At 37.8% G+C, this 27,884-nt stretch overlaps 1 protein-coding gene across 1 annotated transcript in view; it reads left to right on the top strand.

The window, feature by feature from the left end:
• The window catches only part of sik2a (salt-inducible kinase 2a), a 37,645-nt gene extending 10,129 nt beyond the window's left edge, over positions 1-27,516 (top strand). Inside the window, exons 5-15 of the mRNA XM_016295923.1 lie at positions 11,415-11,539; positions 12,396-12,519; positions 12,647-12,873; positions 13,583-13,735; positions 14,094-14,252; positions 18,542-18,758; positions 20,015-20,278; positions 23,716-23,879; positions 24,079-24,198; positions 25,373-25,467; positions 25,565-27,516. Coding sequence (XP_016151409.1) covers positions 11,415-11,539; positions 12,396-12,519; positions 12,647-12,873; positions 13,583-13,735; positions 14,094-14,252; positions 18,542-18,758; positions 20,015-20,278; positions 23,716-23,879; positions 24,079-24,198; positions 25,373-25,467; positions 25,565-26,000 — 2,084 coding nt within the window. The 3' untranslated portion in view covers positions 26,001-27,516. The remainder of the gene's footprint in view (positions 1-11,414; positions 11,540-12,395; positions 12,520-12,646; positions 12,874-13,582; positions 13,736-14,093; positions 14,253-18,541; positions 18,759-20,014; positions 20,279-23,715; positions 23,880-24,078; positions 24,199-25,372; positions 25,468-25,564) is intronic.
• Positions 27,517-27,884: the final 368 nt, after the last annotated feature.

Here is a 27,884-nt window from a genome sequence, read left to right as displayed (position 1 = left end):
ATAGCACTTTTAAACTTTTACCTTGTATTTCAAGGGCAAACGATAGCAATGATTATGCACATGGAGTCCCAAGAATTTGCCCAAAGATAGATTTTGAACAATTAAAGGTATTTGAATAAAAATTAAATATCCATTATCCATATTGTGTGTGTGTGTGTACGTTTTTCTATCCCGGTGGGGACTTAAAGCTGAATACACACTGACTCATGGGGACTCGTGTCGGCGTACAGACCTAAATTGAGGTCCCCATGGGGAAACAAGCTTATACATCATTCAGAATGAGTTTTTTTTTTGTTTTGTTTTTTTGAGAATGTAAAAATGCAGAAGGTTTTCTGTGAGGAGTATGTTTAGGTTTAGGATTGCTGTAGGGTGATAGAAAATACGGTTTGTACAGTATAAAAACCTTTACGCCTATGGAGAGTCCCCACAAGGATAGTAAACCAGACATGTGTGTGTGGGTGTGTATTACATATATATATATAGATAGATAGATAGATAGATAGATAGATAGATAGATGTTAGTTAATATTAGTCAATGCTTTAAAGGGTTAGTTCACCCAAAAATGAAAATTAGGCTGTGTTTCACTCACCCCCGAGGCATCCTAGGTGTATATGACTTTCTTCTTTCAGACGAATCCAGTCGGAGTTATAAAAATTGTCCTGGCTATTCCAAGCTCTATCATTGCAGTCAGCGGGTGTTGCAGTGCTTCAGTCCCAAAGAAGTGAAATAAAAAGCGCCCATCCATAAAAAAAAGTGTCTCACACGGCTCCGGGGGGTGAACAAAGGCCTAATTTTCATTTTTGGGTGAACTGACCCTTTAACTAACATTAACTAATGGGCCCTTATTGTAAATTGTTACAATTTTTGTTTTGGTTTTTAATGTTTGTATAGTTTTTATTAGTTTATTTCAGTACTTTTATTTAGTTTTAGTTTCATTTATTTTATTACATTAAGGTAAACTAAATGAAAATGAGAAAAGTTTCCTAAGCTTAAATAAGTTTTTATATTTTATTATTATTACTGTTTATTTCAGTTACCTTTTTTCTTTTTTTACATAACAGTTTTAGTTATAGTTGTAATTGTTATATAAATGTTAATTAAGTAGACATTTAATTTTATGCTTTCTCATTTATATAATTTGTGCTTAAAATGTAATATAGTTGCATCGAATTTAAGCTTTTTCTAAGAATAAAAGGTGTCATAGCCCTTTCCTCACTGGCTCTTAAACATTCCAGAAGTTAAATCAGACCTTTTTCTCACAGTAGCCAAAGTCTATCAGGGAATTGCATATTTACTCAGTGACATCAGTTCAAACTTGATTTAGCTGCACAGTTCATTCCTCAAACACAGACGTACACCTAAGTTAGAATGACCACAACTCATGCAGTTCATCCAGCACACAGTTCACTTAACTGTTTGTATTCTGCAAACCTATGCTGAACTTGCCTTGGGAAATAAATCTATTATTTTACATTATAGTTTTGTGATTACTATTAGATGTTTGGAGTATTTGAGGAAATGTGATGTATACTAGTGGGAGATACATATCAACCAGATGATTAAATTGCCAATAGTTAGCCATTTGATTATCTTTATCACCCATTAACCATGAATGCTTGACCAATTGATAAAAGTGTCACCTCTAAAATCTGCTGACAGACTTGAAATATCCAAAGAGTAATGGATATTTTCAGTTTACCAATCTGAAATTTAAGTGAATTTTGTACAAAATGTTAATTCAGTGTTGTGGACATTGCATGTGTATTCATATATAGTATTGTATTTACATAAATTATTGGTATTGCATATGCAATAGGCCACCTTACTATGGATGTACCTCATCAGCGTCCATTTAAAAAAAAAGAAAAACTTCCTGGTTAACAACATTATGTAATTCATGTGTAACAGATCGACAAAATAACTTACTGAAATACCTGCACCTGATCTAAATTACCAGATGTTATCGAGACATCATGCGTGTGCAATGCAAACAGTCAACTTTTGTTTTGCCCTTTTCAAGCATGTAATACGATTACTCAACGTGTTGTGATGTAAAATAATGACTGCAGTACAAAAGACACTGGTGGAATGGAGGACGACAGAGAGGCTTCTAACATGCTGTGCTCCATAAGTACCAGTCACTGCAGAGAATGGAGCCTTGTGCCAGACTGTTTGTCTGTGTTTATGTCATACCAAGCTAAAAGAGAGACACTGCAAATGCATTACAGGGTGTTGCCATTGTGTCAGTTGTGGCTGCAAATCAATGGAGATTTGAATTTGAGCTACTGTAAAGCACCAACATTTACGATACCATGATTGTCAGATTTTATAGCTAATGTAATTGAAAATTCAACAAATATTTTATTTCGCTATTAGTGATGGCCATTTAAAAAAAAACTAATTTATTAAGCTTTGAAACCTTTGCAAATCTTTCATGACGCATATCCAACTGCCAAAGTCACATGATTTTAGTAAACAAGACTTTGTTATGTCATATCAAAACGTTTTCAAAATTTCAAAAGTTTGCCGCTAGGGGGCGATCTGTTAACCCATTAACCAATGTCTATATAGTGTTTACCTGATCTCTGATCAACTTTATAATATGGATATTTTTAATTACACATTTGTATAATACAAAAAGAAGAGTTGTAGTTCAATTTCTCTTATTGGCCTGATTAGCCAAGCCCTCGATAAAACACAAGCCCTACAAGTTAATAAAAGAACACTTACAGACACTTCCTGTTTAATAATATTTTAATTTTTGTAGAATGCATTTAATAAATCAGCCCTATACTTTTGCAATTGATTTTTAAAAGGTGTTTTGTGCACCATTTTGACCAGCTGGTGGTTTGTTAAGTTGAGTTTCGAAAATCTCGGAGCTCCCTCGGGAGATTCGTACTGCGTCCTCTAGAGGTCGCTATGGGGAACGCCTTCAGCATGACCGGTGTCTGAAGAATATATCTAAAAGTGACAATAACATTGGCCGGCGACAGCCTATGACGTCATTACCCTGTGTGATACAATATAAAAGGGTGCCGGGATAACACATCATCCTCTTCTTCGTCTTCACTGACCATTTGTTTATGTTAGTGTTAAGCTAAACATGACTAGGAGTGCATGTTCTCTCGCCAGAGGCTTTGCTCTGATACCTGTAGTTTCACACGGCTCGCGTGCTGTGTGTGTGTGTGGTGAAGAGCAAGCGCGTTCAGCTCTTGAGGGAGTTGGATGCGCTCTGCATTTGTTGCTTATTTCTTGTGAGGGATAAGCATGAATTGGACAGATGATTTATATCATGTCCTTCTCCGATAACCACATTATACTGCACTCTGGCTTGAAGTTAACCCTCGTGCCAGGTTATGCGTGAGAATAGTTATGAAAAGATGCCCCCTGTTGAAGAGACGCTGACCTGCTATCTCTCTATGGGGGAGACATCTTCTCTTAAGGCTCCCTCCCTGCCGTCCAAACCCCTTCAGGATACTTCTCGAATGGCAGGGCATGCGCGGCAGCAGGTCAGCCTGCAGCCTCGTTGCACACCATGGCGGTGCTTCAGGCTTATCAGGCTGATATGCTGAAACTGGATAAAGGCAGGGTCTATCTCCTGATGAGGTTGAGTTGCGTCATACCACGGATATTGCTCTCCGTGCCACTAAGCAGGCCACCACTGCCATTGGCAGATCCATGGCAGCCATGGTGGTTACGGAGAGACATCTGTGGGTGAGTCAGGTGGTTATTGGGTCAAAAGAGAAGGGCTTTCTTCTTGATGCGCCCGTTTCCCGTTCTGAGCTTTTCGGCACTTCCGTCGAGACGGTGGTCATGAAGTTTAAGGAGGCCAAGACACGCTCGGCTGCCTTTAAATCCTTCATTCCATGAAGGTCCCGGCTTCGGACTTCGCCTCCAGCCTATATCCATGAGCCTGAGTCATGCGCAGGAGCCATGGTTGGTGAGTACAATCCACTTTCATCTACTCTACTGCTAGTTCTTGTGTATTCGATGCTAGCCTTTCTCTGCAGTGCTACTCGGACCTGTTTCGTTTTCTGACTTTTAGGTTTGACCCACCTGCTAAGTCAGGACCTCCTGCTGTTGACCGATTACAGTGATGGTTTCACTCATCGGTTCTGGATCCAGGCTGGTGATAGACCTCATCTTCGGCTTGGTTTCTGAGGAAGCCTCCCAGTCCCCAGTATAACGCTGCAACCTCAGGACTTGCAGGTCCTTCTCGTGGGCTAGTACTCTTCTGAGTACATGCTTCGTGACATGCTCCCTATCCTCTGGCCAAGGTGCGCTACTCATTTCTCACCCTGAGGGGTCTCCCGATATTTGAGTAGTTCCTTAACCTTCATGCACATTCTCTGAGCTAGAGCTCAATGCTCCATAGACGGTCGCGCTTGCTGCTTCCCTGATAAGCTGCCTCTATTCGGGTCAAGCCAGGCAGTGCTCCCCTCACCTCAGAGGGTTGTCTTTGAGCCTGCCGCTCACGATTGAGTGTCTGAGGACTTCTGGGCGTCTGTGAGCAGATGCTTCGGAATCTTTCTAAATCCATGCTGTAGTAAGTGCACACTCTAAGCTCTGTGCACTTTCTAAAATCCACATTGTGGTAAGTGTGCACGCTAAGCATTCTGCGCATTTTCTAAAATCCTGTATGGTAAGGGTTACGCGCTGTTAGCCTTGTTCCCTTTCTCTGAGTTGGCTTAGGCCCCGGTTCTTGCCTAGGGCTCTACTCAACTAATGTATCTCTGTTGATACATTTCTGAGCAGGGTGTTGCTACCGAAGATCAGTCGAGTCAGTTCTTTGAGCAGGTTTATTCAGAACCAGTAGTACCGGGTGACAGGCCAGGGTCTGGTGTGGCTTTTTAGACACCTGGCCGTATTCCCTTAAAGGAATCTCTTTCTTCTGATTCCAAGCTCTGCCCTAGGCTTGGACTTTCTAGCCCAGCCCTTAACAGGTAAGTTCTTTTAGGGTATGCAGCTCAGGCCCTTGGCCGAAGGGGATAATGTCACTGACAGCCGTCAAGACATCCTTTGGGGCAACTCCCATGGCTATGGTAGAGTTGGTACTTAGTGCTAGCTGTGGTTTTCTGGCATGCACTCCCCTCAGCATGGTGGCGTGGGTATACCATTCCCCATTGCGACCTCTAGAGCAGTGGATCTCAACCTTTTTTGAGGACTGGACCCCTATCATATATCAAACCATCCTAGTGGACCCCCGTCCTACCCCCTCCCCTCCAACCCCACCCCACCGTCACCACTACCACTCCCATTATCCATCCCCTATTTTCCATTCCCATCACATTTTCAAAATTAGTATTTAATTGAGTCCAAATAATTTTATACTTTATTAATAATAACTGGCAACTAGAATAACACAATAACATTGACTTGTGAAACATATTTCATTATATAAAACAGTATTTTCACATTTTACTCCCATTTGTTGTAACTGAATTTAACTTGTCAACAAGGATTTACATAAAAATACCTTTGTGTTGCTTTTGTAACTGGTCAGTATTTTAACAACATTAAAAAAAAAACTAACAGTAATGCTTATTTGCTTTGACCTTCAATTGTATATGAATTTATTTACATTAATAAAGGTCCATCTGAATGTAAAGTTATTCATTCCATTTTCAATGTGAAATTTGCACTTGTTAATCACAAATAAAATTTTGCATTCTGGTGTTGTGTTGTCAACTAAAATAAGTATTTTTTGTTTTCATTTGCATTAAAATTACACAGTCATCAAATACAATAACATTGACTTGTAAAACATATTTCAATAGATAGAACGCTTGCTACCGAAGATCAGTCGAGTCAGTTCTTTGAGCAGGTTTATTCAGAACCAGTAGTACCGGGTGACAGGCCAGGGTCTGGTGTGGCTTTTTAGACACCTGGCCGTATTCCCTTAAAGGAATCTCTTTCTTCTGATTCCAAGCTCTGCCCTAGGCTTGGACTTTCTAGCCCAGCCCTTAACAGGTAAGTTCTTTTAGGGTATGCAGCTCAGGCCCTTGGCCGAAGGGGATAATGTCACTGACAGCCGTCAAGACATCCTTTGGGGCAACTCCCATGGCTATGGTAGAGTTGGTACTTAGTGCTAGCTGTGGTTTTCTGGCATGCACTCCCCTCAGCATGGTGGCGTGGGTATACCATTCCCCATTGCGACCTCTAGAGCAGTGGATCTCAACCTTTTTTGAGGACTGGACCCCTATCATATATCAAACCATCGTAGTGGACCCCCGTCCTACCCCCTCCCCTCCAACCCCACCCCACCGTCACCACTACCACTCCCATTATCCATCCCCTATTTTCCATTCCCATCACATTTTCAAAATTAGTATTTAATTGAGTCCAAATAATTTTATACTTTATTAATAATAACTGGCAACTAGAATAACACAATAACATTGACTTGTGAAACATATTTCATTATATAAAACAGTATTTTCACATTTTACTCCCATTTGTTGTAACTGAATTTAACTTGTCAACAAGGATTTACATAAAAATACCTTTGTGTTGCTTTTGTAACTGGTCAGTATTTTAACAACATTAAAAAAAAAACTAACAGTAATGCTTATTTGCTTTGACCTTCAATTGTATATGAATTTATTTACATTAATAAAGGTCCATCTGAATGTAAAGTTATTCATTCCATTTTCAACGTGAAATTTGCACTTGTTAATCACAAATAAAATTTTGCATTCTGGTGTTGTGTTGTCAACTAAAATAAGTATTTTTTGTTTTCATTTGCATTAAAATTACACAGTCATCAAATACAATAACATTGACTTGTAAAACATATTTCAATAGATAGAACGCTTTTAACACATTTTAATGGCAGTTGTCGTAGCTGAATTTAACTTGTCAAAAAGGATTTACATTAAAAATACCTTTGTGTTGCTTTTGTTACTGATCAGTATTTTAACAACATGAAATGGATATTACACTAACAGAAATACTTTTATGCTTTGACCTTCAAATATCAATTTATTTACATTAATAAAAGTCCATCTGAATTTGAAGTTGTTCATTTCATTTTCAGTGTGAAATTTGCACTTGTTTATCACAAATAAGATTTGCATTCTGGGGTGAAGTGTGGCAACAGCAGCAATAAGACTTCTCTCCAGGTTGAGTCTGTTTCTCTGTTTTGTCTTTATGTTTGCCATGGCTGAAAATGTGACCTCACACAAATAGGTTGATCCAAAAGGCAGCAGTTCATACAGAGCACCTTTCCCTACATCAGGGTATTCTTTCTCAACACTGCACCAAAACTTTGTCAGTGGTGTCACTGAAAACATTATCTTCAAACCCCTATCTGAGGACAAATCTATAAGTTGTTCCTGAAGACTAACAGGAGTGGTATCGATGCTGGTAACCACAAAAGGGTTCCTTATCCAGTCAAGTTCAGAATTCTGAACCTCAATGTTTGGAAAATATGACTTGAACTCAGAGGAAAGTTTGCTCATGTGTGTCTGTACTGTCTGTAGAGTGCTGACTTTATCAGCTCCACCATTTAAAATGCAGCTGTTAAGCTGAGGGAAACTGCTGAGATCCCCATCCTGACATTTCCTTCTCCAGAGGTCAATTTTCTTCATGAAACCGGAAACTCGATCATACATGTGTAAGACAGATGTGTCTGTACCTTGCAGTTCCAAGTTCAATTCATTCAGCCTGCTGAAAATATCTGCCAGGTAAGCTAAGTGGGCCAGCCATTTGAAATCTTTCAGCAGTGCTGAAAGTGGATGCAAGTGCTCAGAGAGAAAATCGCCAACTTGCTCCCGTAATTCAAACAGTCTCTGAAGTGTTTTTCCTCTCGAGAGCCAACGTACTTCATATGCAGCAGTAATTGATGGTGCTCAGTGTCGACTTGGTCACACAGTTTTTTAAACAGCCTGGCATTCAGAGGTCGGGATTTGATGAAGTTAATGATTTTAACAGCGTCATTAAGGACTTTGTTTAATTTCGGGCTCAATCATTTTGAAGCTAAAGCCTCCCTGTGAATTATGCAGTGCATTGTTTTGATGCCGGGATGTACCTGCTTCATACGTGAGACGGATCCATGGATCCACCCCGTCCATTGATGCTGTGCCGTCCGTGCATATGTGTGAGCACATCTGCCAGTCCAACGAGTGTTGCGTGAAAAAGAGTCCACAACATTAAAAAATCCTCACCAGTGGTTTTGCCCAGCATTGGCTTACAGAATAGTATATGTTCACTGATATCATCCGTGTCCTTGTAGTGAACAAATGCAACCAATTGTGATTCGCCACTAATGTCAGTTGACTCGTCTAATTGTAAAGCAAAACTTGTAGTCCGTTTTAAGTTGCCCACCACCTGTGCAACGATATCTTCAGCCATATCAATGTCAATGTCAATTTGACGGCATAGTGTCGTTGGATAAAGGTACCGTTTTAATTGCCTTCGCTGCTTTCTTGTCTAGCATTGTTTCAGTGAGAATAGCTGCTGCTGGCACGATTAATTCCTCAGCAATTGAATATGTTTTTTTAGATTTAGCCACAAGCAGTGATACCTCATATGATGCAAGGAGGGAAGAGCTGGACATCTGTGTAGCAGCTTTGAATTTGAAGAATGTTTAGTTCTCAGATGTTGCTGCAAATGGGATGGTTTCATTGCGTGGTTCGATAGGACCTCACCACACAGAAAGCATAGTGGCTGTGCGGGCTCAGTCGTTGTTGCAATGAACCCAAACATTTTGTAATTGTCTTGATATTGACGCGTTTTTGTGTCTGTTATTCTTATCTTTTCTGGTGGGCCAGAATTTTCTTGACTTGTGTCAGGTCCACTGGTTGATGGCCCATCGAGTTTTTTAAGCCACCTGTCCATAATGGCAGCTCTGTTTTCTGACAAGCTGTTCCCGTGAATGATTAAAAATGGCGGCAAATATGAAAATGCACCTAAAGTAACTTGAACTTGAACCTGATTTTTTAATGCTTTTTGTAACAATATTATTGTCAATATTAGATCAAATAAAGTGTCAGTTAATAACATTTGTATTATTATTATTTTGTATTTTTTTTGTATTGATCCTACGGACCCCCTGCAATTACGCTATGGACCACTAGGGGTCCGCGTATACCCCCAGTTGAGAAACACTGCTCTAAACCCAAACATTTTGTAATTGTCTTGATATTGACGCGTTTTTGTGTCTGTTATTCTTATCTTTTCTGGTGGGCCAGAATTTTCTTGACTTGTGTCAGGTCCACTGGTTGATGGCCCATCGAGTTTTTTAAGCCACCTGTCCATAATGGCAGCTCTGTTTTCTGACAAGCTGTTCCCGTGAATGATTAAAAATGGCGGCAAATATGAAAATGCACCTAAAGTAACTTGAACTTGAACCTTATTTTTTAATGGTTTTTGTAACAATATTATTGTCAATATTAGATCAAATAAAGTGTCAGTTAATAACATTTGTATTATTATTATTTTGTATTTTTTTTGTATTGATCCTACGGACCCCCTGCAATTACGCTATGGACCACTAGGGGTCCGCGTATACCCCCAGTTGAGAAACACTGCTCTAGAGGACGCAGTTCAAAGTTCTCTCGGAAGGGAATGTCTCAGGTTACGTATGTAACCATGGTTCCCTGAGAAGGGAACGAGACACTGTGTCCTCTAGTTTCCTTGCCATGCTTCGGATGCAAGCTTCAGACGAAGAAGCGGATGACGTGTTATCCCGGTGCCCTTTTATACTGTATTGTGCAAGGTAATGACGTCATAGGCTGTCACCGACCAATGTTATTGTAATTTTTAGATATATGCTTCAGACACCGGTCACGCTGAAGGCGTTCCCCATAGCGACCTCTAGAGGACGCAGAGTCTCGTTCTCTTCTCAGGGAACCATGGTTGCATACATAACCTTAGACGTTTTTCATTCTTGTTCTGAATTCGGTTACATTTAAAAGATTTGTTGTGGATTGAGGGAAACCAAAATACTTATAGTGTTTCTAATGTTTGTTAATTTTTTTATTACCGGTATTTTACATGCTGAATGTAATAATAAAATGTGATATACACTGATGCGATTTTTTTGTGCTTTACTTCTCTCAACAATGCAATTTTGACCCAGTGCAACTTATAGTCGCATATATAGATGACTTATTTTCCGGAAAATATGTTACACAAGTTAATCAGTCTCAAACTAATCAAGTTTTTTGTTGTTTTTACTTTTAGAATTAAATTCCTGTATTACGTGTTCAAAGACATAAAACACAATATCCTGTTTTATGTAGGTCCTCACTGCAGACGGCCAATGAGTTCATTCTTCCCTCCCTCATGCAATCATTAATTTACGTCAATCAGTGGTGACGTACATCAATGAATCTTTAAATTATGTGGATTACATTACACAATTCAACCTGTCCATTATCCGCCGGGAGTAAAGATCAGGGGAAATGCGTCACCGCTGGTTGTCTGTGAGTAGCCGCAGATCCTCCCAGAGTCTGTGTGTGGTCAGTCAGCGAGTACCACCTGCTTCAGCGCTGTCACACCATCCAGTCCCGTCACGTCACACTCATTTCCTCCTGTGCTGATTCACTAAAGATTTGATTTGCCTGCGAGCTGACACACAGCCAGGAATCTATTTAGCCATCTGGACAGTTTATGTACAATTACTTGTGTCGTATATTAGTTTGCACCAGTCAGATTAAATGTAATTAGCTTCGATATTGGATGTATAACACTATTGCTTGCTAAACACTAGGGATTTGAAGAGTCCCCTGACCCCAAGTATTACATTTTGTTGCATAACTCTTCTCAATCCAACTAAGGGTTAATTTACCAAAAGCATCATTAGCCAACTATGGTCGCAAATTCCATTAGCAATATAGTTCGATGATTGGGTGTTTCCTGAAACCACAGTTCCAGTGAACAACTAAATTCTGTGGTTGGAACTACATCTCTCAACCTGTGCTTAGAAGCATAGTTTCTTGTTAGTAAATCTTTCATAGATTTATATAGATCATGCTCTTTGGCACAAATGTCATTCTATATATTTTAGCGTGTCATTAGCATGTTTTTGAAGAGTGCGCATGTGCATAAATGTGCATAGTATGACATGAGAGGGAAGCCGCAATGAATCAAATAAAGCAATAAACAAAAAATGTGAAGTGAAGTAGTCCTCAGATGCCAAGTTCAATACAGCAGCATCTCAGAAATATTACGTTGTTTAGAAATGAGTGAGTAATGTAATGATGCATTGTTCTTCAGTGGTTAAGCAGCGAGTTATGTCTTTGTACGGCAGACATACCCCAGAGCAGACAATGCAGAGTAAAGAGCCACTAGTTTTTCTTAAGTATTAAAAAAATTTACCTTTCTTGCCCACAAAATTTTGCTAATGCCAAGCAGGATGAATATACTAATGTGAATGCTGACATTGACTTTTTATTAAAATCTGCTGCAGATTTTGGCTTTGGAAACTTCTTCCGTCCTGGGGAACCACTGACCACTTGGTGTGGCAGCCCCCCGTATGCAGCTCCAGAGGTGTTTGAGGGGCAACAGTATGAGGGTCCGCAACTGGACATCTGGGTAAGAGCTTGGTGGTAGTGACTGTATCAGATGGCAATATTATAGTATTTTTTTTATATATATACCATACTACTTGTATTGTGCTTGTACCATTTTTGAGTACCATATTCATGTACGATGGTATTTACATTGTTAAAGTAAAATGTAAACTGTATTATTGCACAGTTCTACATACAGTGCACTCATGTAAGGCAATATACAGCAAATCTCAATCTCTGATTTTATTATTGTGTCGCAAAATGTAACTATATTATCTGCATACATACTGTATATTCCTGTAGATCGATATACAGTTTAGCATATCTCAACTGCTTGATTGCTTGTATCGTTGCAAAATGAAAATTATATTATCGTCCAGCTCCAATCTGTTAAATTCAACTATAAAGTATGAAAATATTAGTATATTGTAAACATTAACATCATGATTTTCTGTGAAGCTGCTTTACAACAATGTGTATTGTGAAAAGCGTTATACAAATAAATTGAACTTGACTTAAAATGGTTCTCCAAAGAATAACATGGAATTATCATGGTACACGTCCACAAAACCATGGTATTACAATGGAACCGTGTTCAAAAAAGCGTGTTATGACCTCATGGCATTAAACTAATATGTACATACTGTAGACAGCTGTCAAAATTCTTGCCATTTGTTGATTTATGTTCTCCCAGTACAGTCAGAACAGATAATTGTGTCAATAACTAATGGTAATTCAGTTGATTGAAAACTGAATTGAGAAAAAAATGGAAAAGAAAAGGTTATTTCCTGTATTCTGTGTGGGTGGTCCTTTATTCTAGTTCTAGGCAGAGTTTTATGTTTATTTATTGATTTTCTGTGCATGTGTGTGTCACGCAGAGTATGGGGGTGGTTTTGTACGTGTTAGTGTGTGGCACTCTTCCATTTGACGGTCCTAGCCTTCCTGTCCTCAGACAGAGGGTCCTGGAGGGCCGTTTCCGCATCCCCTACTTCATGAGTGAGGGTGAGGAAGTTCATCCATCCTTTTAGTTGTCATGAATAAACAGTAAGCAGTGCTGGGGATTACATGCTATGTAATCAGATTTTGATCATTTTGATCAGATCATTGCATTCCTTATATCCCCTATCAGACTGTGAGCACCTGATCAGGAAGATGTTGGTTCTAGATCCAGCCAAGCGTTTGTCCCTGAGTCAGATCAAAGAACATCGCTGGATGGTGCAGGAGGTCCCGTCCCAGCGGCCCGTGCTGTATAGACAGGGTCTGCCATGTGTGAGCAAATTAGGCTTGGGTGAACACAGTGAGCAGGTGCTCCGACTCATGCACAGCCTGGGCATCGACCAGCAGAAGACCATTGAGGTCAGCTGATCAGCTTTTACTTGGCCAGGATTTAGAATGTGTTCAGATTCTAGCTCAGTTCTTGCATCTAAACTGAATTTGAATTAAGTTTACGAACAGGATGTAGAACTGTAATTACAATTAGAATGTAAGTATTTAATTGAAATTGAACTGGAGTGAAATTCAAAGAAATTCTGTATGTGTTCATACTTTAAATGATAGTAATAATTAATGTTTACAATAGCCACCTATGGAATTTTGTTTCTGTGGAAGATCACTCATTTCCCAAAATTCTTTAATTTACTCAGAAAGGTTGGTGAACAGATCAAACATTAAAATATTGTGAAAAATATGTATAAATTAATATATATATATATTAGTTTTAAGTGTTATTTTGGGCAATATTTTCACATTTTTGTAAAAAAAAAAGAAAAGCAATAAACAAGGCAATAAACTCATAATTATAAAAAAAATGTTTTATTATTATTTATGTTTTGTCACAAAACTTCTTATAAATCACACTCACGAGTCAATTCTTCAGTTCTGAACTCTAGTAATGGTTTGGGCTTTGGGTTTCCTAAAATAATTTCTCCTCTGATTTGCATATTAGATTATTTCAAACAGCTCTTCAGAATATTTCCAAAACATACTGAAAGAAATTTGACATTTGCCAGAGTTCTCTTTCCTTTTCTGTCTTGTTCTTCACAAACTCTTGTTTTTCCTGTCACAGTCTCTTCAGAACAAAAGCTATAACCATTTTGCTGCTATCTACTACCTGCTTGTGGAGCGGTTGAAAGCGCATCGCAGCAGTTTCCCTGTGGAACAGCGTTTGCACGCCAGCCAGCGCCGCCCTAGCACCATCGCTGAGCAGACTGTTGTCAAGGTAACCCCATCTGTGAAGTCTACCCAGACATATTGAAATGGCGTTGGTATAAAAATGTAAATATTGGAATCATGAGGAACAAAATCTGTAATCCAGCCATCCTTTTTTCAGTTTAACCTCTACGACCATAAACCACAGAAACAAGCTTTTTCTGTTTTGGTGTATTGTCAAGACCTTTTAGGATCCTTTTTATGGACTCATCAATATATTCAAACAGTATCCGATGGTAATACCATGGTACAAAGTCTGAGACTATGAAAACTTAAAAACAGTACCAAGGTACAGCCATGATAGCTGCAATTCCATGATATTATTACCATTGTTCTTATTGGTATATGCCTTCATGTTCTTGTTACAGACCATTGCGGTTCTCTCCCAAGTGGTTGTCCCACCGCAGGCAGCACGTCACCTGCGTTCACCTGTTCTGTTGCAGTCCACCACAGACACATTTACCTTCCCACAAACCCCTGCTTCCCCAGATCAGACGCTCATGGAGGAAGACGTGGCCACTCCCAAGGTCAGTTACGTTTCAGATGAAGTGAGCAGCAAAAAAAGGTTATTAAATAGATTGTTATGGCACAGAGAGAAATCTCTCTTCCTCTTTTCGGGCTTGAGGCTATATTTCATAAGCTCTGCCTGCGTGTTTTAAATAGCAGCGTTACTCATTGGCGCTGCTGTATGACGGCAATAAGAGCTTTTGTCTGCAGCGTGTGAAGTTCCTCTGCCTGCGTGTCAGCCTGATCTCTTTCTCATTACTCACCCGCAGTATCTCAGCAGCACTTCAGCCTCCTAAAATAACACCTGCATATATATTAAATAACAAAAAAACGCTCTTTATGATTTCAGCGCTTGGTGTCACCATTGGTGCTTTGCGTCAGTGTAGATATCTCAAGCACTTATTGCTATAGTCACTCATAAATGAATGACTCAGACAGAGACAGGGGAATTTATATTATATCTGGGACTGGGTGATATGACATTATGTTCTGCATGACACTGGGAATATGTCAACCTGCAGAGATTTTGCTGTAGGGCCTACTTTTTTTCTACAGTGATAGTTTGCGTGGCTATCAGAGTGCTTTGCACTTAAGAGCAATGGAGAAATGTGAAAATATATAAATTACGGGGCTTTTAGTCCATTTCTAGTAGTTTTGAGTTCACCTAAATCCTAGTGCACATTTTTTATGAACCATGTACCATGAACTAATGTAGTATATATATATATATGTGTGTGTGTGTGTGGCTATTATATTTCAACTAATTATATAACGCATACGATTTTTTTTTTCAGTTTAACAGCGTTAAAAATATTTAACGCAATTAACACAGAGGCGGAGCTAGGGTTGGCCACCCCACTCACAACTGCTGCTTCCGTCTTTTTTTTCTTGACAAGAATTGCATTTATTTAGATGCAGAACATCTTTACAAACACATCAAACAGGAGACTTTTCAGAGGCGCACTGCAACTTCACCTCAGCACCAGGTGCGAGTCAAACGAGCACAGAAAATGTACAGGTGACGAGGAGCTTCAGTAGAACAACAGTGAACTGTGCTCAGATGAGATGCTGTCAGGCCATATGTCAGTAAAAACCAATGTTCCTGTCCTGTCAGCTGTTATGCTGTGCTCATAGCACATGCTCTTCAACTGCACACACAAATACAGTGGTGCACGTTGTATTATGTTATTAAAGTGCTATATCATATTGAAGCACAGATGAAACTACGAGCATGTAATGTCATAGTTATGTCATCAGTTAAGTGATGAAGTTACCAAAGAAGGCGATTAAAGCTGCCTTAAAACTGTGCATGCATGCAAGTATTTGTTATACGAGTCACATTTAAGAACATGCAGTGGTTTTCAAAACTGTCCTAAAGCAGCCCAGCTCTGTCTCCCTCATCTAACTCCCGATTCGACCCGTCAGCTCATTAATAGAGACTTTAAGAGCTGAAGTGGGTCACAAAAGGTAAAGAGTTGTAAGAAAATACGATACGTGTCAGATCTGCGTCATGTTCAGCAGCGGCAGCTCTTAAAGCATCCAAAGTAACCTAATAACCAGCTGCTGTGATGTCTGTTAATCAAAGAACAAAAGAAAAAAGAGCTTTAAGGATTCATCTATATTTAATTTAGAGTTTAGTGTCTGATAACATTATTCAGTTTCTATATATTGCCTACTTGCTGAAGGGCACAGGTAGCTAAATATGCCATTTATTATAATGGGTTTATGTGAAGATTTTTCTAAGTTCACTTGAAGTTGTTATTTTTCAAAGTCTAATAAATGTTCAAATTGATAACTCTCAATTATTGCTACTGTAAAGTTGAATGGTTATATTCAGTGGTTAAATATTAAGGGGGAAAAAATTCCTAAAGACATCAGTAGTATTGGTATCAGTGATAATCACCTTCAGACATAAAAAAAATTATATTTAAAAACATTAATGTTAGGTGGGAAACTAATAATAATAATAATAATATAAAAAATGTATTAAATGAGATGAAGCACTTTAAAAAAAATAGTTTCACTGCATTGTCTGAAATATTATTATTTAATTATTGTTATTATGATTATTTAATATATAAACTATTTAAATGTTTTTGTCTTTTAAATATTTAATATTTTAAGTATTTACTGCATTGTTCAAAATATGATTATTATGAATAATTATTAAAATATAAACCATTTTTCTTAAAATTTCCAGCAAAACAAACTATTATGCAATATACTCATACCATGATCTAAAACATTGCTCATGCTGCACACCCTTGTTGAACGTGGGGAAACACATAGGCTGCATTTCAGCTGCACACCCTGTTATTTGCAGCCTGTTGTTACAGTAACGCCAGCATGTCAGGTTTTCGGCCTGCTGTTACACATCAGCATGGCCCTGTGTTTGTAAATGCCCCTGATGTGCCACCCATGTGATCAGTGCTGGTTGTTCACTCCACTTGTGAGAAGTGTGACTACATTTGTCCACCTTGGCTGTTGCAAGGCAATCTCCGTATCTACTGTTCTTGACATGCAGCGTTGACTCGTCCTGTGGGGACTCTGCCGTATACATACCAATTTGCCCTCTAACAGGTCTTTTCTGTTCTGTTGGCACTTGCAATACCAAGGTCAAGAGCTTAATTCCCAGGGAACAAACACACTTTTAAAAGTAGTTTTTAAATGGGCTGCGAGCTGTTGTTAAACCGTCTGCCACAGGAATAAATGTAAATGTTTGTTTTATAAAGAAAGGGACGCGTGATAAGTCATTCATTGAGCCTCAGCACCTGTGGAGCTGAACAGATGGCAATCTAGAGATCTCTTTAAAAAATGCGTTGAGGTCACGCTCTCATAAACTTATTTCAATTGGCTTATTGTAATTCAGGAAAGCTGCCAGTCGCCTGTGGGCATTTCAACAGAGCAAAATTACATAATTTCTCATAAATGAAACAGATGACACGGACATGGTCTTCACTCTTAAAAATAAAGCTTCCAAAAGGGTTCCAAAAGCATGTTTTTTCTTAGTGTAAAGAACATTTTAATAATTTATAGAATCTTTTGTACACTGAAAAATTTCCATGGATGTTTAAAGTTTCTTCACGCCAATAACCTTATTGTAACCTAATTGTAAGAGAGTGTAACAGAAAAGAGGATACATTTTATGAGCAAAAGAGTAGAATAGAATAACTGTCCATATAATGTGTATTTGCTCTACAAATATATTGCATTTGTTGATATTGAAGTAAAATAAGAACATTCAATAATGATTTGGAAGGATATTGGCCATTGATAGAAATACACTTTTTATTTAATTATTATCAAAAGTAATAGTTATGAGATCTAATGAAAATTTGATTAATAATGTTGTTCCCAACTTGATTTCTGTTATTTCTTCCAAAGAATACGAAAGTAGATTTTTGAATCTTTGTGCAGGTCATGGAATCAAAGTCAACACAGTTTTCAAACTCAAAAAAGAACCATAAAAGTAGTCTATATTACTAGTACCCTGTGATCGGAAACCAAATGATAGCTTTGCCTGAAGAAAAGACTGACATTTAAAGTTGTAATGGAAGTAGCAACAGATCTTTTGGTAAAAAATGGAAGCTATGCATGAATTAACCATTCACAATAAGATCTATAACACGTATTTCATGTTGACTTTAAATTGTTATTCACTGATAAACTTCACTTTATATAAATTTCAAAGTGTTCTTGTTTGCCTCTTTGGGAATAGCTAGTAGTTACATTCAGTTTCAACTTTGATTTCAGTTCTATCATGACAACTCTCTGAGGGATTGGCATGGTAATGTACATGACAATGTTAATGTATTTGGTCTTGGCGGAATAGATCTGCTATGCTGCTGCTGCAAGTACCGAGATTGCTTCTGCCAATACATCCACAACATGCTGCTGTGAGGATGTAAGAAATATTGCTGCTGCAAATATAACATACATGAAATAACCCCCCATATAGCATACATGAATCACCTCACAGCAGATCTATACAAGTGGAGCTGGGGAAGGTGGAGGGTTTCTGAAGAAAGCTGCAACTGCTACAGCAAGCACTAGTCATATATTTGAATCTTGAGCAGCGAGCTCATTGGCAACCGATACAGGAGAAAACCAATCAGCTGTCCCTTGTGATGATGTCATTAGGTCAGATTGAGTTAGACCTATCTGACTGCGCCATCTAGAGTTTCATGCCAGAACTCTGTATTTGTCAGATCTGTAAACAGCAAAGTGAAAATGTTCCAAAGACTGCTGAGCTGTTTCAACCCAAAATAATTTTGCCAACGTTGTGTGTGTGTGTGTATTTATATCTCAGGTGGATGGCTGCTTACTGGACCCACTCCCTCCAGCCGTTGTTCGCAAAGTCAGTGGCTCACTACCTGGCAACGTTATGGAGACGTCCATTGATGAGGGTATTGAGGTGGAGGAAGAGCGCGCTGTGCCCCTCGCCGCCTTTCATACAGCTCGCTTCAGTCAGCGCCGCCATACATTGTCTGAGGTCACCAACCAACCTGCTGGGCTGCCCATCACAGGTTAGTAACTGCATTTCATAATGTGTGTGGTGAGGTCAGGCAATTATAGTTTTTAAGATGCATATATTAATATAGAGCATCTTAAAGATATATATTACTGTTTAAACTGATTTTTTTTAATTTCTTTGAAAGCCTCTTATGCTCACTGAGACTGCATTTGTTTGATCAATATACAGAACCAAAAATTTTGATCGAAATAAAAAATCTGTAATATTGTGAAAACAATTTTAAATGTAAAATAACTGCTTTATATTTTATTATATATTATAAAATGTAATTTATTCATGTGATGGCAAAGCTACATTTTCAGCAGCCATTACTTCAGTGTCAGAAATCATTGAAATATGCTGATTTGCTGCTCATTATTTATTATTGTCCGTGTTTAAAACAGTTGTGCTGTTTAATTATTTTAATTTTTTCCCCAGAATAACAGCATTTATTTGAAATCTTTTTTTTTTTGGGTAACAATTTAAAAGTCTTTACTGTCACTTTAGATCAAGTTAATGCATCCTTACTGAATTAAAGTATTAATAATTTCTTTAAATAAAATATTACTGACCCCAAACTATAAAACATTCACATTATTTCGCATTATTAATTGCAATGTCATTGACAGCGCATTGTGTCAGTTACACTCAAAACAAATAAACATTCAACTCTATTACATTTCCTTTTTCACATATGATAAAATCTATATATATAGTATATATACTTCAGTTTTTTATGGCTACACAGAATCGTCTTTATATTTTCTTGAGGAATATTTTACATGAACTTCTGGAGAAAAACATGGCCTCCTAGCTAAACTGTTTATGGTCATTTTTCCACTGACGTTAACAGACAGTGAGGTTTTTCTTGTAGACAGTTTGTCTGTGGTCTTTGATTTTGAAAGAAAAAACAGACATAAAGAGACAAAGAAATACAAGCTTAATTTATACATTGATTAAAACAAGTGTAGTCAGTAGAGTAAAGTGCATATTCAGAGAATTCATGGGTAAACAGATGTGTTTATGTTTATGTCTGGACTAGAATGTGGTCAGCAAGGCTTGGATTATTGTTTTACATTGCAATGTAAACCATGCATCATGTTGCAGTTCTTAAAGTTCTCGGTTACTAAGATTTATGTACTCACCCAACTAAGTTTTAACTTCCATTAAAGTAAAAGTCATTACCATTAATTTTTGGATACTGAATAAATACTGTTACATCCATATACTTGAGTGAACTTAAGTTACAACAAAAGCTCCTCTCTGCAGGTCTGAACCCATCTCTCGGGAGCATGGACTCCGAGTACAGCATGGGTTCGACTCAAAGTGACTTCAGCTTGCCTGAAGAGATTCCAGCTCTAAAGGAAGCATTAAGCACTACACCTGCCAGCTCCGCAGCTCCAGTCTTCCTCAGCATGAAGCCCCCTGAGCCCACCCTTCAGCCACTCAACACAGAGGGGCAGGACGCTCATAATCACTCACTAGTCAGTTTCAGAGAGGGGCGAAGGGCTTCAGACACATCTCTCACTCAAGGTCAGGATGATTTGTGTTGTCTTGTGCACATCATTTTTCATCTCTGTTTTTCGTGAAGTCAATCACCTTTCTCTCAAACTTTTTGTCAAGGGGTGGACACTACATTTCTGCATGTGAAATGACTTTGAACAACAGGCCAACTCACCTTCAAGTTGTTTCAAATCAGCGAGTTTCTTAAAATTGTACCCATGGCTGTTTTTCAAATGTACATAACAGATTTTCAATAAAATATCCAAGTCTCTCAGTCATTGACTTTTACTAAAATTGTGTTATTTACAATCTCCCATTGTTAAAAATTGTTTAGATAACCGTAACATTATGACGCGACGAGAATACTTTTTGTACGCGAAGAAAACAAAAATAACGACTTTATTCAACAATTCGACGACTCTGTGTCTCTCCGCATTACCGTAGCGCCTTTTTGGAGAATATCCACTGAATGCAAGCAGCATACGCTATTCTGTGTCAGCTGCGACACAAGGATACGTTTTCTACATGTATTTATGCTTTGATTTGAAAGAAAACAGCGCATCCCTGCAGCGCAGCTGACACAGAATAGCGTACATTGCTTGCGTTCAGTGGTTATTCTCCAAAATGGCGAGATACAGAGACGACGAATTGTTGAATAAAGTCGTTGTTTTTGTTTTCTTTTTCTTTTGTTCCAAAGACGAATTAAGCTTTTAGGGGTTTGGAACGACATGGGGGTAAGTGATTAATGACAACATTTTCATTTTGGGGTGGAGTAACCCTTTAACTGCCAGGGGTCGTTGTATACCTAAAACCGCCAGCAGGTCAAATTTACCCATGCACATGACTACTGTTTTGATATGGCTAAAAAATGTATTATGTCACTGTATTATGCTACTGTCTTCACAAAGTAATGATATTATTATTTTAGTCATCAATGATGTTTTTGTCCTGTTGTTTTGTGTTCAGTAGACAATATATGAGCAATAATAATTCACTGCACTGCATAGGATGTATGATGCAACGACAAATTCAAGCACGCAGTTTCACCTAATTGATTATTAATTTGTTTAGTTATATCATTTATAATTTGAATAAGAGAACAACACCAATAAGCTTGGGGTAATCATAAAAATTGTTTTATTCATTACATCAGAGATACTTTTTTTCAGGAAATGGACAGACTAGAATAAATGGCAACACACTAGCGAACAATAAATGAATAAAAATTAATAATTAATCCAAAGTTTGAACATTTAAGAGTAGGCTAAAATAAATTTTGGATTAATTAATCATTTTAGTTTTGCGATTTTTATCGTTTAGTCTGCACATTTAAAGAAAAATATATATTTCCGATCCAGTGATTTATTATTGCTCACTATTGTCTGTTTAAGGTATTTTAGTAATTAAAATAATATATTTTATGTTATCTTAATATGTGATTAATGACATTTTATTACAATCTTATACCACCCAAATATGTATTTATTTCCTTCTAATTCTGGTTTTCAGTGTAGGCTGGTTAGCCTATATTCACCGTTAAGAAAAGTGATTAGTGTAGCGCGCTTAAAATAGCCTTGAACATAAAACAACAGGACAAAAACATAGTTGATGACTAAAAATTATAATTTCATGGCTCTAGAGACATTACTTTGTGAAGACAGTGTCATAATACGTTTTTTAGCTATATCAAAACAGTAGTCAAGTGCATAGGTAATTTTACCCGATGCCGGTTTTAGGAATACAACGACTCCTGGCAGTTCTAGTGTTAAAGAATGTGGTAACCAAATAGTTGACGGTAGGCATTGACTTCCATTGTATAAAAAAATATACTCTATAAGTCAAAGGCTACCGTCAACTGTTTGGTTACCAACATTCTTCAAAATAAGAATTATTTTGTGTTCAACAGAAGAAAGAAACTCATACAGTGGAACAACTTGAGGGTGAGTAAATGATAACAGAATAAAAAATTTTAGGTGAACTATCCCTTGAGATGCGTTAATAATTTTAACGTGTTATTTTTTTATACTTAATTGCACCAAATTAAATAGTTAAACTGGCAGCCCTAATTTAAATACATGACATACAAGTTTCAATAGGAATGATGTTGAAGTGTATTTGAGTTTACCATAAATGCATGTCAGTACATTCAGCAGCACGCTTTAACCATATAGAGACAATAGATGTAATTATGAAATTATATATATATATATTTTATTTTTTATTTTTTTTGCAAAACTGCCAAAATGAAAATCACAGTTGGTTTTCAGTAAAGAAGTTATTCTGTTACATGCAGACCATGTATTTGTTAAATGTCTTTTCACTATAGAAATGCACAGGTCATTAGGTGTGCATTATTTTCTAATAATTCAAAGGACCGGAGCCAATTATTCTGCTTATACTACGGTTACCACACCTCAAGACATTGTACAGATGATAATTCAAGACATTCATCAGGTTTTTGTCCTTAAAACGCTTGTGCGCATTCTAATTTCAACGCATCTCATCCCATGCCTCCGTTGCCAATTCCTAAACATCATTTTAGACCTAGTAAAGGAGGCTTGAGCCGTTGATAGCAATCTAATGCAGTTAATAATGAAGTTACTAGAGAGAGCGAGAGAGAGAGAGATTAAGCATGTGTAAATGACCTCTCGGAGTCTGTGCGTCTCTCAACAGTGTTCGGCAGCAGCATCTCTATACTAATAGCGAAACTGTAAGTTCATCTGTTTCAAGAACAGCACTGATATTACCTCGGTAGTAAGAAATGTCATGCAGCTTTTAAATTGCTAAACTATTTTACTGATAAAATCAGAGCAGCTCTGACAACATGTTTCTGTGGAAATGATGTGTCTGTAATGCTATATGTGTCTGGCGTTTGTATGGGAGTGAGCGGGAGAAAGAGAGTATGTGCTTTCTGTACATAATAAAATAGAATTTGTTGTTGTGGGTTTTGGTTCTTTTGCTGTTGTAAGCTAAGGACCTTTGAAATAACTGAAATCATTTGTCGAAGTGATGTGGGCATGTGATGCGGTCAAGACCTGCCTGAAACTAATTTAGCCAGTGCGTTTCCCTGAAAATAATTGCACACCTTAGAATGTTTATCAACCAATCAGATTCAAGCATTCAACAGCCCTGTAGTATAATATGCAACAAACGACACAAAATCTGCTACCGTATCCGTTCTCCCATGTATGTGAATGGAGCACAAAACCTAGTGTGACCACCGCTTTAATCACTTGCAGGCATGTATTTACATGTCATAATCAGTGTTTTGGAAGATTTATTGTTAGCAGATAAAAAAAAAACGAATTGACTACTTTTAAAAGCTGAAAATAATCACAATGATTCACTCCTGTTCTAATTATAGTAGTACTCAAGACTATGAGTCAGACCACCCCTGCAGCAGTCACAGGAATATCTCCACCAGTTGATCTGACTCTAAATTCTGTTGTATGTATTGAACCCAACAGGTTTAGTGGCATTCAGACAGCACCTCCAGAACATGGCCAGGACCAAGGGCTTCCTGGAGCTGAACAAAGCCCAGATAGTGTTAGGAGATGGTGGAGGGGGAGGCGGCAAACACACCATCAGTCCCCAAGAGCTCCTAGAGCCTCACCACCCATTCAGCCATCAGGTCAGATAGCCATTTGTGCGGTTCTCAGTTTTTTTTTTTTATTGTTTTTTTACATTTCATGCATGGGTATTTTGCCTTTATATGAAATAAAATAGGTAGGAGAATACTGAAAAGTGGTTTTGTCTTCATTTTTTATTGTTTGACTTAGATGGCAATTATCTGTAATTTATGCTGATATGAACCAATTTCTAAATTTCAGGGAGATGGACGCCAGTTTCTAAGTGGAAAAGATACGTCGACATTCACTGGTAAAATGCACCCTTATCTGCTATCCAGGAGACAGAGTTTGGAGACACAGTACCTCACTCAGCGACTACAGGTGGGTCAACTACAAACCAGATTTAGCACAATAAAGAACAAGAAAAAACTTTTTCAAATCTACTTTAAATCACACATGCCAAGCTTTTAGAAATGTACTCTTTGTGTGTGGTTTCTTATGTTTTTGAAAAACTTTTAAACCATTTTCAAGAAAAGTTTAAACTTAATGATGCTAAAAAAGTCATTTGGTGTAACCAAGTAAAGCGTAATATTTTCCATATACCACAAATATATTCAAACATACAGTGGGGAAAAAAAGTATTTAGTCAGCCACCAATTGTGCAAGTTCTCCCACTTAAAAAGATGAGAGAGGCCTGTAATTTTCATCATAGGTATACCTCAACTATGAGAGACAAAATGAGAAAAAAAATCCAGAAAATCACATTGTAGGATTTTTAAAGAATTTATTTGCAAATTATGGTGGAAAACAAGTATTTGGTCAATAACAAAATTTCATCTCAATACTTTGTTATAATATAATAGTTATTGTTTTAAATAGATTTTTCAAGATATTGGGTATTTTTATGTTTTTCGGGGAGTCGCACATCATTTTACAACCTGAACTAATCTTGCCTTGTCATGAAAAGCTCAAATTATCTGATTTTTTAAGAGACTAATTTTCTGTTCCTTTTCATCTTCTTGATTCTGCCTGTTGGTTAGACCACATGATTATGAGGATAAACATTTTTCAAATATTTATAAGCAGCAGTGAAGCAGATTTGTTCAAATATTAAGAAATAATAATATAAAATTGTCAAACTACTTCAACAACTAAAGAATTACATTCTTTTCATTGTTTTTTTTCATTATAGTATCAGCACAGTTGAATCACCCTTACATTTTTGGCTTTATGCACCTCAAAATAAATCATAGAAGAGGTGTATTCTGTCATTCTGTCAGAGGTGTATCTGGCAAAATAGCATTACATAATAATCTCTAATCCTCACTGAAAATCCCATCTATAACCTGTGAAAATTTCTATGCTAGTCCAGATTAGTTTATTCTGGTTTGGCTAAAATATGCTGCTACTGCATTAATAAGTACACATAAATCTCATAGCAGATCTAGACAAGTGGAGCTGGGGGAGGTGGAAGGTTTCAGGGGAACTCTGATAACATGCAGCAAGACCCGCAAATTTCAATGGATTATTTGTTTTGCTTGTTTTTTTTTTCCAGAGGGCCAGTCAGTTGGCAAGTGGTCTTGGAAGTGGACAGATGTTTTGTAAAGAGGCTGCACCACGCACTTTAGAGCAACAACTGCAGGAGCACAGGTCAGGAACAACTGCCTTCATAATGCATGGATATCCTGAAGTTGTCCTGAAGAATTTCAGTTATGACACATCTGTTCATTTGTAATTCTATGTGCAGACTGCAGCAGAAAAGGCTCTATCTCCAGAAGCAGTCTCAGGTACAGGCTTACTTCCACCAGATGCAGCTGGCAGAGGATGCTTACCCCCCTCCCCAGGACTGCAAAGACCCCCAGATCAGCACCAGTCCCTTGTCCAGCCCTCCCTTCACACAGACCCAAAACCTAACCCCTTTTTTGGAGCCCTGCACTTTGTCCCTGACATATAGCCCCAAGTCAGCCCGCTTCCCAGACTGGCCTCCGCTGCCAGACACTCGCACAAACTACACCCCATCCCTCCCTCCAGAGCCCCTATACGCGTGGAGTCCTACCCAGCCGCCTCTCCCACCGGGCAAAGCGGAAAGTCCTTCAGCCAAAACCGCACCTGAAGCCCCCTTCCTGGACTGCGAGATGATGGAGACCGTCGAGGCCCCACAAGGCTGTGTACTCGTAAACTAAATGTGAAATAAAGCACTCTGAGGCTGGCTCTCAGGCATAAGATGTGGTGAAAAAAGGCCCTCAGGGACGAACAAGACGCCATGGTTTGTGTCACATCTTATAAACCTACAGACGTGCACTTGATCCTGTGGTAGACCATTACAACTTCGTTTTCAGAGATGTTTGTGAGATGTGCTTGTGTCCTGAAATGACTTTTTTTTTCGGTATGCACAGATGAAATGTAGTGCAGCTACCATAGAGTATAAAAATCAGTATTAAAGCAATATTACTTTTCCTATATAATACTTTAGAGTTCTATGAGTTTCAGTGTTTTTTTTATAAGTAGTTTGTTTCATCCTTTAATGATCAGTAGCTACTCAAGGATTAATTTAATATTGTGTGATTTTAAATAATAGATAATTAACAGAAATGTGTAAATATTAGGACTTATCTAAAGTGCTGCCAATAGGATGTAATTTTGCAAGCCAACCCGGAAGTTATGGTGCATTCACACCATGTCAGAATGACCGTAATTACGAGATTCTGACTTGTAAAGAGTGCTCGCGTCCTCTTAGAACTCGTAATTAGAATTTGGGAATTTTCTGAGAGCTGTGCCATCTGACCTCTGCAACATCACACAAAAACTCTTAAAATGGCAGCGACTTCAGCTGTAAAATGCAGTTAAGTAGTAATATTTAGTTAAACATAATATTTCTGTCTTGTAATGAATAATTAATAATAATTCCTATAATTGACTATTGTGAATGTCTTGATAATGCAAGGATAAAAAAGACATACAGTACAGTTTAATGTGGCTAGCACAGCTAAGTGCATCTAATGTCCCACTAAATAAACAAAGTTGATTAATAAGGTATTTGATGTATTGTGGTTTTGTCTATTGATTATTCAAATGACACGGATTCATTTTGCCGTTAATAGTGTTGCCATAGAGACGTATGATTCAGGACGTGAACCGTTCCAGCACAGGTTGTCATCTAGTAATTACCACATGGTGTGAATGCAGCATTGGCATCAACCTGGTTCTCTCAACAAAAGCCAATACGATTTTTCCATTCGATTTTTTGGATTATAAAAAAAATTATAATAATAAGATCTGTGACCAGCTAAAGTTTATGACTCTTGCACGTTTTGTTAGATAATGAACATAACATTTGTGAATTTTGAAGCCTAAATACAATCACCAGAAGCAACAAGCTAAAAGTAGGCTATAAACGTCAACACCGTTTAGCTTCAGACAACTCTCGGTCTTTATTTAACACCTAAAATAAAGTTGGAAAATTTGAGTTACAATAGTTTGTAAAAGTATAAGCACAAGGCTGTAAAAGATGATTTTTCGTGTTCGATGTGATGTTTAATGTCCCGACAGCCTCTAGTCCCATTTTGCCACTCGTTAGCAACCAACTTTTTCAAGACATGTAAAAGCTTAAAAAATCATGAGTGGAGTATTATTGATCTGTTTTATGTTATAATGTATGTTATATAACTGATGGTGAATCTGGGTTTTAGGACTCTTGCAGCACTATTGTAAAGTGTTACCACATTGCAACAGCTGTTTGACTACTGGTAAACGTTAACAGGCACGACCTAGATGTCAGCAGTCAAAGTAAAGTTGTTTCGGGCGGAGCAATGATAAAAGATTACAAAAATCATCTGTGGAATAATATACACTGATGGTTGCGTACAGTAAGACCAAACAACATACGTTCATTCTGAGTTCATGTTGACTTTAAAAATCACACTACCTACTTCAGACTTCTCAGAGTGGACTGGAGAAGTAGAAAAGATTAAGGTTACAGTACATGGTTTTTCTGACAGTACGTTTGCTTTTAGAGCCACTGTAAACATTACTTGGTTTAAAGCAATCAGAATCGACAAAATAAAGCA

This window comes from Sinocyclocheilus grahami, unplaced genomic scaffold, assembly GCF_001515645.1.
Source record: "Sinocyclocheilus grahami isolate Dianchi unplaced genomic scaffold, SAMN03320097.WGS_v1.1 scaffold342.1, whole genome shotgun sequence".
Lineage (NCBI taxonomy): Eukaryota > Metazoa > Chordata > Actinopteri > Cypriniformes > Cyprinidae > Sinocyclocheilus > Sinocyclocheilus grahami.
Note: the sequence above shows the minus strand (reverse complement) of the source record. Positions and strands in the feature narration are given on the sequence as shown.